This window comes from Megachile rotundata, chromosome 8, assembly GCF_050947335.1.
Source record: "Megachile rotundata isolate GNS110a chromosome 8, iyMegRotu1, whole genome shotgun sequence".
Lineage (NCBI taxonomy): Eukaryota > Metazoa > Arthropoda > Insecta > Hymenoptera > Megachilidae > Megachile > Megachile rotundata.
In genome coordinates this window covers 11146940-11158019 of record NC_134990.1, presented here as the reverse complement: position 1 = coordinate 11158019, position 11080 = coordinate 11146940, and the positions used below count along the sequence as shown (strand labels likewise).

At 29.5% G+C, this 11080-nt stretch overlaps 3 protein-coding genes across 5 annotated transcripts; 1 reads left to right on the top strand and 2 right to left on the bottom strand.

Moving 5' to 3' along the window:
• Window positions 1-99: 99 nt before the first annotated feature.
• On the bottom strand, window positions 100-2106 carry Gmppa (GDP-mannose pyrophosphorylase A). Its single transcript, XM_003707073.3, has 5 exons — window positions 1849-2106; window positions 1105-1681; window positions 767-1043; window positions 413-677; window positions 100-344 (listed from the first exon to the last, which is right to left on the bottom strand). Exons 1-5 carry the CDS (start codon window positions 1889-1891, stop codon window positions 244-246), a joined length of 1263 nt encoding a protein of 420 aa, XP_003707121.1. The 5' UTR covers window positions 1892-2106; the 3' UTR covers window positions 100-243.
• A 96-nt stretch (window positions 2107-2202) lies between these two features.
• colt (carnitine/acylcarnitine carrier protein colt, mitochondrial) lies at window positions 2203-7397 on the bottom strand. 3 transcript variants are annotated; one of them, XM_076534120.1, is made up of 6 exons: window positions 7248-7397; window positions 6812-7021; window positions 6474-6588; window positions 5732-6046; window positions 2798-2971; window positions 2203-2726 (listed from the first exon to the last, which is right to left on the bottom strand). In XM_076534120.1, the coding sequence occupies exons 2-6, from the start codon at window positions 6905-6907 to the stop codon at window positions 2539-2541; spliced, it is 888 nt and encodes a 295-aa protein (XP_076390235.1). In that variant the 5' UTR covers window positions 6908-7021; window positions 7248-7397; the 3' UTR covers window positions 2203-2538. The 3 variants fall into 3 exon arrangements, with proteins under 3 accessions (XP_076390235.1, XP_012149587.2, XP_076390236.1); XM_012294197.2 differs by lacking the exon at window positions 7248-7397 and adding an exon at window positions 7092-7226; XM_076534121.1 differs by lacking the exon at window positions 7248-7397 and having other exon boundaries at window positions 6812-7035.
• Window positions 3009-11000, top strand: LOC100880731 (uncharacterized). The gene is made up of 15 exons (XM_012294199.2): window positions 3009-3270; window positions 3423-3554; window positions 3612-3749; window positions 3832-4658; window positions 4738-5287; window positions 5370-5538; window positions 8441-8554; window positions 8666-8807; window positions 8878-9116; window positions 9222-9428; window positions 9500-9605; window positions 9833-10167; window positions 10232-10395; window positions 10480-10639; window positions 10719-11000. The coding sequence occupies exons 1-15, from the start codon at window positions 3235-3237 to the stop codon at window positions 10808-10810; spliced, it is 3411 nt and encodes a 1136-aa protein (XP_012149589.2). The 5' UTR covers window positions 3009-3234; the 3' UTR covers window positions 10811-11000.
• The last annotated feature ends 80 nt before the right edge of the window (window positions 11001-11080 follow it).

The window sequence follows — 11080 nt, the reverse complement described above, 5'->3', positions numbered from 1 at the left end:
CAAATCAGCAATTATGTACAACAAAGTCGTTATAAAACATTTACATCTGTATAAATACTTTATAAATGTATCTGTTGTGCAATATCAGTTTCTTAATAAAAAATACTGATTTTTGTGCTATTATAAATATTTCGCCACGTAATATTTTTTAATATATACAATAAAAATTAACAAGAAACAACATGTATAACTTGTAATTAAAGTATCATACTGCAAATACCTTAATTAAATTCAAATACAACCTTAAAGAATAATTTCATTTTTAAAATTTCTTGTTAGTTCTTTATGCGGTAGGACAATAGAATTTAGTATAATTTTTTCAGCTGCTAAACGTACACTAGTACCTGAAATATAGATAATGAAAATGTATCGTTATTTCATTTTTCAAACTATCAGTTAATACATGACTCACCGAGAATTGTTATAGAAGGGTTGAGCTTTCCATTAATATTAAATAGAGGTAAGTTTTCCATTTTTGTAAATGGCTTATCAGGATTTGGATCACAAGGTGTTCCTTCTATACGTGCCCATTCTCCTACATAGCTGCTCTTCCCAACTATACTATGTAAAACAATAGAATGTGCTTGTATGAGCGCATTAGCTAATATAATTGACTCTCTTATTCTAACACCACGAGCAATGACAGCATTCGGACCTATGCTCACATTTGGACCCAACTATAAATACAATTTATATATTAGTAATGAATTAAAAGAAAATTACATGCATATTTTTCTTTTATAAAAAGTAACAGATATTTTTTTACCACTGCTGTTGAATGTACAGTTGCTGAAGGATGAATATAAACATCACCAATAATCTGATAGGAGCCATCAACCACAGGAGCAAGGCGGTTTGGATGCTTTGCTTTGTAAAGAGCCAAATAATGTCGATTTGCATATATGGCTGATCCTGCTGTTTTAACTTGTGACCACCATCTCATAACAGGTAAAGCAAATAAACGACCAGTTCCAGCTAAACGCGTTAATATATCATGTTCCAGAGATATATGAGCTGGATCTTTACCATTACCATTGAACTGTCTATAAAATAATTTTATATTTCAGCATCACAACTTGACAAATAATTTTTAAAAAGTCTTACGTAAGATTCTCTTGCTGTTGTCCTGCATAAAAAACATCAGCCATTGTTTGAAAAATATCTAATGAAGCAAGATAGATTCCACAGTTTATTAAAGTTGAAACAAATGTTGATGGTTTCTCTACATAGTGAGCAACTGCTCCTTCTTTATCAAGGACCATACAACCATAATTTAAAGATTGCTGTCTTGTTGCTTCTGTAGCCATGATAGTTAGCAATGCTTGTTTCTCTGTATGAAATTCAACTATTTCTTGCAAAGCAAAATCAGCACAGACATCACCATTCATTATAAAGAAGTATGTAGGACCACCAGAGCGTATTTGGTCACGAAAATGATACAAGCCTCCTGCAGTTCCCAAAGGTGTAAATTCTTGAAGGTACCTAATGATTATATTATAAGTGCTTCCCATTTCTTCGATGAATTGAGATAAATCACTTGCAAGGTATGATCCAATTATTAATATTTCACTAAGATTTTTCACCTTTGAACATGCTTCTATATGGTGCTGGATCATTGGTAATCCAGCAATTGGAAATAATGGTTTTGGTATATCCAAAGAAAGAGGTCTGAACCTGGTTCCTAAAAAAATGTTTAAATATGGAATATTTTAAAGTTGATTGTTTTTATTTATTACTTATTTACCATTAGACTGAATATCAGAAATGCTTGCACCAATGTTTAAGGTTATATTATTTTATAGATCATAATAACAACATAAAAAATAATTATATTATCAAAAAACAAACCTTTTGATGGACCTCCGATCAGTATAACACATTTTAATATCATTTTTATAAACTATACAAATTTTACTGCAATATTAAAGAATTTCGTTATTGTCGTGTTGAAAGGCAACAGATAATAGATTTAGGAACACCTTTAAATTTTTCAGTTCATAAATGTTCATAAATTCCAGTTCATTAAACAAGATAAGATAACGACTAGAATTTCCTGACAAAGAGCAGTACGGCAAACTTAAACAAGCGCGGATAAGAAATTCTATGATTAGCAAATGATTTTACATAATTATTTTACTCTTATTTACAATGTTAGCTATATTACTGAACCCCTTTGGGAATATAAATAAATACAATAGAATGTATGCAATGACATATAAAGTTTTTATTTTTATTCATTTTTGTTTGTAATAAAAAAAAGAATAAAATTAAAAATTACAAAAAAGAGATTCAGTACAAGAAAATACTTGAACAATTATTACTATTTGTATAAATAACAAAAAACAATGCATATAATATCAAAAATCGAAAACAAATATCGTTGTTCAATATTTTCAATTACGTTTCATATAAAAATATACTGTTACATAGTCTATCCGTCTAATGACGGATTGGTTTAATAACCAATACTGTAGGAACACAGTTGAGACACAAAGGTCTCATAAATTGCTTAGTTTAAAAACTTAACAAAAATTCACATTATAGGCCAGGCACTAATAAATTCAACAAACTCATTGCAAATTCAAATCCGAGGAAACATGCTGCATTTGCCGGGAACGCACGCAGCATTACAGGTGTAACTCCTTTGTAAAGTGCTTTTGGTCCTTCTTCTTTCATTAAAACTATAAAAGCATCTCGAATTCCGCGTTTGTACGTTCCTTCTGGGGCTAAACAAAATAGATAAAATTAAAAATAATATTCACAATAAATATTATACTTAGTATAAATCATAACATACCACTTTGTAAACGACTTTTTAATACATCAGGTGGCATCCCAACAATCCAATTTGCAATACCAGCAAAACCACCAGCTACAATTGTAGCTCCTATTCCTATATTACCTCCATCAGGAGTCAACCAATTTTTTAAACATTCATATGTCATAAAATACATTCCACTGGCAGGAATATCTGAAAAGTTTAATCAATGAATTATCATTAAAGAATAAGGTTCACCTGAATTTGTGTAATCAAAACATGGTGTAGAAACGTTATTTATAATTATAAAACAAGAATAATGTGTGTAGGTTGCTAGATAGGAAGCATCCTGTTTGATAGAGGAAACATCAAGGCAGATAGATAACCCTTAACAAAATTCAGTTTCCTTCAAACCAGCGTACCATCAGTGGTATTTAAGTTCAACTTTTCTTCAATCTTTAAATTTTAGGAAAATTATGGCGGTTATTCTAATTATTATTCTTACTCTGTTGGTACATAATTCTTTTCTTTATTTAAAATATAGATGCAAACTGATAAAACATTTATATTATAGTATTCTTATATTGGGTATAATATATTGTTAAAACAGAACTTATTAAAAGTAATATTATGTTTAAATTTTATTGAATAAATATGTGTTTAGAATGAGTGCTTTGGGCAAATAATCGATATCGGCGGTGTGTGGGAAGTAAAATGTCCACCAGGATGTTCCTGTGAGGTTCAAAAGTTTGCTGATTTATCTTTACACCGATGGATTAGAACAAATCAAGATCAGGTATGATTACTAATTATATCTCTTTTCTTTAGCACTTAACAGCATTTTTTCTAATAGAACCTAACCAGTGATGCCAATTTTGAATTTGGTTTAAATATGGATCATTCTATGATTTCTGAATTTCTGAAAGTAGCGATCTGCGTCGTTGCTGAAGATTATGAAGAACTTTTAGACAAACTTCCATCAGATATACAGGTCACTATTACTATACATTTAAACACAGTACTTTTTTGTGAACTTTAAGAAGAAATAATAATATAATACATATTTATTTTAGGTGTTTACAATACTTCAGTCTGGTTCAGGAGACTTTGAGATTCTTTTACAGTCTACAACATTTCAACGTTTCACAGATTTAATATCTTTAGATATACAAGGCATAGATTACAATGAAGCTATGGGAAAAAATTTAAGTAGTGAACAGATGAAACAAGGAGGAATTATTTTGTCTGTAGATTCTTTGCATCCATTAGGCTTAAATCTCCTTTACTTAAATTTAGAACGAGTAAAATTGACTAATTTAAGTCCAACAAGGAGAAATAAAGCTAATCTTGTAATTAAGCCAATGAATACAGTTACCAATGATGATAGTGGAAATAAGGAACTACTACATAATACTAGTCAAAGTACAGGACACAGATTAATATTATTAAGTCAACAGAATAGTGGAGAAAGCGATGATAAAGAAATACTTCCTTATGATGTTTATAAGCAAGAAATGGAAGGTTACAGAGAAACTGTAGGACTTTTCACTGGTTTAGGAGCTTTAACCCATTTAAGAGTGTATGATTGTGACTTGAAAGATATATCATGGCACATGTTTGATGGTTTGGATAGTCTTATACAGCTTTCATTAGAAAAAAATAGCTTAAAGTTTATTCCAGAATTCTGTTTCTATGGTACACCTAATTTAAAAGTACTTTCACTTGCAAGAAATCAATTGTTAACTCTTAAAAGCGTTGACTTAGCCGGTTTGTTGATGCTTGAAGATCTTGATTTAAAAGGGAATAATCTAACTTTTTTATCGGAATTATCTTTTCCGCCATTTCCAATGTTAAAAATTGCAGATTTTCGGGAAAATCCTTTGGATTCTATATTTCCAAGGTATTTAAATAGTTCATTAAAAAATAAATTACTTTGTGTAATTGAAAAAATAAGATATGCAATTACCTTTTGTTTCTAGTACTTTTGAAATTATGAACACAACACTAAAACTCTATTTGGGAGGTGAAGATTCGAAACTATTTTTGCAAAAGAATTCTTTTCTTGGGTTATATCAGTTGCAAATCTTACAGCTATATAATCTAGAGATACCAGTGTTGGAACGTTTTGTATTTCAAGGAATGCCAGAATTGTTAGAATTAAAGGCACGTGGAAATATCACCAGCATTGAATTTGACGCGTTTGTAGATTTAATCAAACTGATATATCTTGATCTGAGTCATTGTTACATTCGTAAAATATCCATGGATGCTTTTTATGGATTAGAAAACGTTAAACGTATAGATTTATCTAACAACGAGCTAGAATCCATTCCACCTGGTTTGTTTGGGATACAACAACAGAAGCAGCTTAAAGAGATTATCCTTTCAAAAAATAAACTGACTTCTTTACCCTTGGAATTCTTTAAAATGTTACGTATACCATATGGACAATCGCAATTAGCGACTGTAAGACTAGATGGTAATCCATGGGATTGTAGTTGTTCCATGGTTACATGGAATCCTCAATTGGTAAGTTTAGTAAAGATCTTTAAAATACTTATTTCATTAATTACTGGTTGAATATTATAAAAAAATAATTCATTGAAATTAGGTAAACAGATTACGAGAAACAGCACCAAGATGTTTAACACCAAAAAGGTTGAAGAATTGGGGAGTTTTTCATGCTCTACGTAAGGGTGGTTTGCAATGCAGAAAATTAAACAGAAGACATTTTAGAAAGTCTTCAGTAGAGAAAGCTAATTATGAAGATAATATCATCAGTTAGTAAATATTTTTCTTAATTTACAACTAATTAATGTAAGTGTATAAAAAAGACAAAATTAAACAATAATATAAAACGATATAAAAACGTAAGATTTAAAGTGAATATTAAAATGAAAGAAGTAGAAATGATTTAAGTTCTTACAAAGTTTATAGCAAAATAAAATAGGCTGAATAAGTCATTTTGCATACCTCTCAAAAGAGTGGCACAAGTACCTTTATAGATACTTTTTATTCCTCCTTCTTTATAAAGCTGCTTGGCACAATCAATTGGTCCTTTATACTTTGGGTTTATGTCATTTTGTTGTATCTGTAAAAGGCACTTTATTCTTTCACCTGGTGCCATTATAATGGTTGTAAAAATACCACTAAATGCTCCAGCATAAAACAACTTTAAAGGAGTTAGTTGTTCATCTTCTGTTTTTCTTATTAACTGCTTGCCAAGTCCATATCCATAAAAACTTATAGCAAATATTGGAGCTACACCACATAAAGGTGCACCCATACCTAAAAGAAGAAACAAAGAATTTAATAAATCAAATGCTATATATTTTTTAATTATCAACTGTAATTTTCAATTGCTTAACATTAATTGCTATATGCAACAGGTCTATTTTGTACCTTATATCTCCAATTGTGTGATAATCTTTTAAAAAAAAACCAAAGTATTATATATTAATTTTTAGAAATATTTTTTATAACACAAATAAGTAACAATAATATTAACTTTAAAATTGTCTTTGAAAATAACTTAGTCATTTTTTAATCTTGTATTTTTTAAAATCATTTTTCTTTAAAGTGTAACTGTCTGAAACATTTCATGTATGCCAGATAAAACAGATATGAATGATTTGAATTATATTTTATAAGATATAAATTATTTAACTACTATAATATTAAACTTATAATATCAGAATATGCTATTTATACAAACCCTTATATAAACCACGTATTCCTTCTTGTGCTATTGTTTTCCTAGTACAATCTAGTGTTCCACTATATAAGGGTAATTCCTTTGGACCAGGTACTGGCATAGTTTGGAGACGAACCTATTAAAAAAAATATGTTTTATTTAAAAACAAATCTAATAAAAATTTGGATAAGGAATAGCTGAAAAATGAGAGATTTTTCCTATAATAATTTTCATTCTATCCAACATTTTTGTTTATTTGTTACAATTTAATGAATAATCAAAGTATATTTCTTATAATATTTTATTAAGAGTAAACTGACTTGGTTAAATTATTTGGTTGAATACTAATATAACCTTACTTTTATCGTGTCGAGAGGGTGTCCTGATATAACAGTACATATTCCACCAAAACCTCCACTTATAAAATATTTAACTGGACTTTCTTTTTCTGACATTTTAAGATGATTCGTTTAACAAACTGTATTATTATTTAAAACACAACATACATATGAAAAGCAGTCTTATCTGTATAAAACGTTTAGTCCAATTATAGGTGGTTCGTCCCCAACCTAATAATCAAAAACTGAAAGTAAAGTACGTATATACATATATATTATATAAATATAAATAATAAATTACAATTGGCAGATCTTCTATCTTAAAACTTTAATTCTATCTAGAATTGTCTCATTAAAATTGAATGATGAACGTAATTTAAAATAAACTAATAATAAATGTGTTCATTAACTTAAATAAATATTATGAAATATACATATGTGTGTATATGTACATAACTTTTTAATGTAATACATCTGACAAAAGGTATAAAAAAAAATGTTTTTATATATGCTAGCAATATAATTTTATCTTTATGTGCTTGCTAGCGTAAAATATTTCTCAACAACCCATTGTGCACTCATCAATAAAGTGTAATCGTCAAATGACAAGTTTTTGACCTGCGCAATTTAAATTGATTGGTCGGGCACATTTCCACCTAACCAACCTAACCATGAGTACCACGCATGCGTTATTGTGACATTTATAATGTTGCGCATACTATATACTCAGTGGTCCAAATTTTTAAAAGCCATTTTCAGATTTTTAAACCCCAAACTTGCATACTTTCAAATTCCAGATTTCTAGATTTAATTATGTCTAATTTATATTTCCTCTCACATTTCATATATTTTATACACCGTATGCATGATCTTCAAAGTATATGGTAGTATAATAATTAATGGTAGGGAAATTGTTGAAATTAGATATGTTATGCATATTGAGTATGATCGTACAATCTCCCATAGTATGGCCCGTTCAACAAGAGAACATAATTGTTCCGCGCATCTCGACTAACTTCAATATGTTCCTTTCCACCCATGGTTGTTCCACTATGATGTACTTTCGACTGGGTCAGTCATATATATGGTGGATAAAAATATGTGAAAAGGTGGAAAACTGGTGCTATCACAAGTATACGAAATAAAAGACACTGGATATGTACACTAAATGCAATCCTGTACAAACCAATCAGAGCGAACATGCGTAGAACGAATGAAAGCTAGTCGATCGACTATCTGTTCTCTTGTTGAATGGGCTATAGATAAAGTTTGAAGTTTTTGAGAAATTTATCAGTGGTTTTCTGTTCTTTAAATTATGTGATAAATGATTATACACACAGTGTTAAGTAGCTGTGTAGTTGTAAATAGAACATGTAAATAGTATCAGGTGATTGAAGTCATTAATTGTGTGGTTTCGCAGTTTGCAAAATATTCTTTTCATTTTCGTATTTGCATTTCATAATTTTTATTTTATTCTACTAGTTCATAGTTGCAAAAATTATCGATGTAATGTTAGTGAATCATTTTTAATTATTCTAGTTGACCTTGCTTTGAATATTAACAGATGTATGAGTGAAGTTTATTTTAACTGTTTAATCAATTCTGAACATTATTTATAAATTATTATATTTTGTTCTTTATATATTGCAGATATATTAACAATGTCAGAAAAAATCCCATCTAATCAGCCTCAGCCTATTGTTAAGATAGGTCATTATACACTTGGTCAAACATTAGGTGTTGGAACATTTGGTAAAGTAAAAAGTATGTAACTTATCTTCTTAAAAAATTATACAAAATTGGTTTCTACATAAATTATGAATAATGAAATTAGTTGTAATGTCTGTGTTAAAAATGACATAATGTTTTTTATAGTTGGAGAACATGTTTTAACAAAACACAAGGTTGCTGTCAAAATTTTGAATCGACAAAAAATTAAAAGCTTAGATGTAGTCGGAAAAATTCGAAGAGAAATACAAAATCTTAAGCTTTTTAGGCATCCTCATATTATTAAACTGTAAGTTAATATTGTAATTCAAAGTAACATTACTTTGAGTATGACTTTATGATTATTCTTTTTGATTCAGATATCAAGTTATAAGTACACCTACAGATATATTTATGATAATGGAATATGTATCAGGTGGAGAATTGTTTGATTATATTGTGAAACATGGAAAACTTAAAGAATATGAGGCACGAAGATTTTTTCAGCAAATTATTTCAGGGGTTGATTATTGTCATAGGCATATGATAGTCCATCGTGACTTAAAGCCAGAAAATCTTTTGCTAGATCACAATCTACATGTAAAAATAGCAGATTTTGGTATTTGGATATAATTAATGTTTTATTGAACAACTCAATTAAAGACACTCAAGATATTTATTAATATGCATGACTATTTGTTAAGATTTGTTAACAAAATTATAGGGTTATCAAACATGATGATGGATGGAGAATTCTTACGTACATCTTGTGGTTCTCCTAACTACGCAGCACCTGAAGTTATTTCAGGCAAACTGTATGCTGGACCTGAAGTTGATATATGGTCTTGTGGAATAATACTGTATGCTCTATTATGTGGTACATTACCCTTTGATGATGAACATGTACCAACACTCTTTCGTAAAATTAAATGTAAGTAGTATGCTTATGATCTTTCATTTTTTATATACATATATAAAATTTAATCAAGATATTGTGTTTAGCGGGAGTTTTTCCTATACCGGAGTATTTGAATAAAAGTGTTGTAAGCCTTCTGTGTCACATGTTACAAGTGGATCCTATGAAAAGAGCAACCATTGAGGATATCAAGTACATCAAATTTTATACAATTATCTCATAGTTCTTTGATGTAGACAGTGCGTGAGAGAAGAAACCTAAATTCATATATATTCTTTGAACCTACATAATGTGTAAGCAAACTAATAAGTGTTTTTCCTTATGTTTTCTATTCTACGCACTGCCTAAAAATTGCTGAAACTTTTGAATTCTTCTTACTTTAATTTACAACAAAACCAAAAATTATGTCATTATTTTAGGAAACATGAATGGTTTCAAAAGGATTTGCCTTCATATTTATTCCCGTCACCCGTTGAACAAGATTCTTCTGTAATTGATATTGACGCGGTAAATGAAGTTTGTGAGAAATTCAATGTTAAAGAAGCTGAAGTTCATTCTGCTTTATTGGGTGGAGATCCACATGATCAATTGGCAATTGCCTATCATTTAATAATAGATAATAAACGAATCGCAGATGAAGCTGCTAAAGCCGAATTAAAAGATTTTTATGTAGCTTCTAGCCCACCTCCTGTTGCCTTTAGCCCCAATGAGGCAAATAGTAGCCCTTTGAGACCACATCCAGAAAGAATAGCACGTATGTTTTTTATTTATTATTTATAAAATATAAAATAAGGTTTAATGTAGTTGTTAAAATTTAGCATTTCGGGAAAGACAAAGCTCTCAGGGGAGTACGTCATCTCAGACACAAGGTTCTCGCGGTACTCCAGTAAAACGAGCCAAATGGCATTTAGGAATCCGCTCACAATCTAAACCCAATGACATCATGAATGAAGTTTATCGCGCTATGAAAGCTCTTAACTTTGTAAGACTTTTCTCTTGTTAATTTTCATAGAAATTTAAAAAAATCTATTGTTGAAAATCATGAACATATTTTTGTTTACACTAGGAATGGAAGATCATAAATGCCTACAGTGTCAGAGTACGTCAGAAAAATAAGATAACTGATAGATACAGCAAGATGTCTTTGCAACTTTATCAAGTCGATTATAAAAGCTATTTACTTGATTTTAAATCTTTATCAAATGAAGAAGAAGATATTGGACGTGGTACAGATTAGATAGTATATTTATTGTTAAGCTTATTTAAATTATTAGTTAATGATCAAAAATATAATTTTTATTTCAGATCCTACACTTCCACCACCTCAAGCAACAGGTCATCATACAATGGAATTTTTTGAAATGTGTGCAGCATTAATTACGCAATTAGCTCGATAGATTTGCTGCATAATATGAGTCATCATTTTTCAGAATTATGTTAATTTCGCGTTTTAGTTCCTGTTGCGCTCTGCGCAGCGTGTACCATGCAATTTATATGATAAAGGGCTCGTTTGGAAAAGACGAATTAATATCAGTTTCACAAAGAAGTACGAAAACAAAAGAAAATAATAAACTTGTAGAAAGTAAAGTAATATTTTTTAAAACCCTGTCGCTTAATATTCTATGGAAATGTTAAAAATATGTATATATAGTGTATCCATGCATGAT

Bases quoted from the DNA above. Each gene is read 5' to 3' on its own strand.
- LOC100880731 (XM_012294199.2), top strand. From the start codon at position 3,235: ATGGCGGTTATTCTAATTATTATTCTTACTCTGTTG. The intron at 3,555-3,611 runs GTATGATTACTA...TTTTTCTAATAG, and splicing joins TTAGAACAAATCAAGATCAG to AACCTAACCAGTGATGCCAA. The intron at 10,168-10,231 runs GTATGTTTTTTA...GTTAAAATTTAG, and splicing joins ACATCCAGAAAGAATAGCAC to CATTTCGGGAAAGACAAAGC.
- Gmppa (XM_003707073.3), bottom strand. From the start codon at position 1,891: ATGATATTAAAATGTGTTATACTGATCGGAGGTCCATCAAAAG. The intron at 1,682-1,848 runs GTTTGTTTTTTG...ACATTTTTTTAG, and splicing joins GATCGGAGGTCCATCAAAAG to GAACCAGGTTCAGACCTCTT. The intron at 345-412 runs GTGAGTCATGTA...TCTATATTTCAG, and splicing joins CCCTTCTATAACAATTCTCG to GTACTAGTGTACGTTTAGCA.
- colt (XM_076534120.1), bottom strand. From the start codon at position 6,907: ATGTCAGAAAAAGAAAGTCCAGTTAAATATTTTATAAGTGGAGGTTTT. The intron at 6,047-6,473 runs GTTTGTATAAAT...TTCTTCTTTTAG, and splicing joins AATACGTGGTTTATATAAGG to GTATGGGTGCACCTTTATGT. The intron at 2,972-5,731 runs GTATGCAAAATG...TAAACTTTTCAG, and splicing joins TTGTGCCACTCTTTTGAGAG to ATATTCCTGCCAGTGGAATG.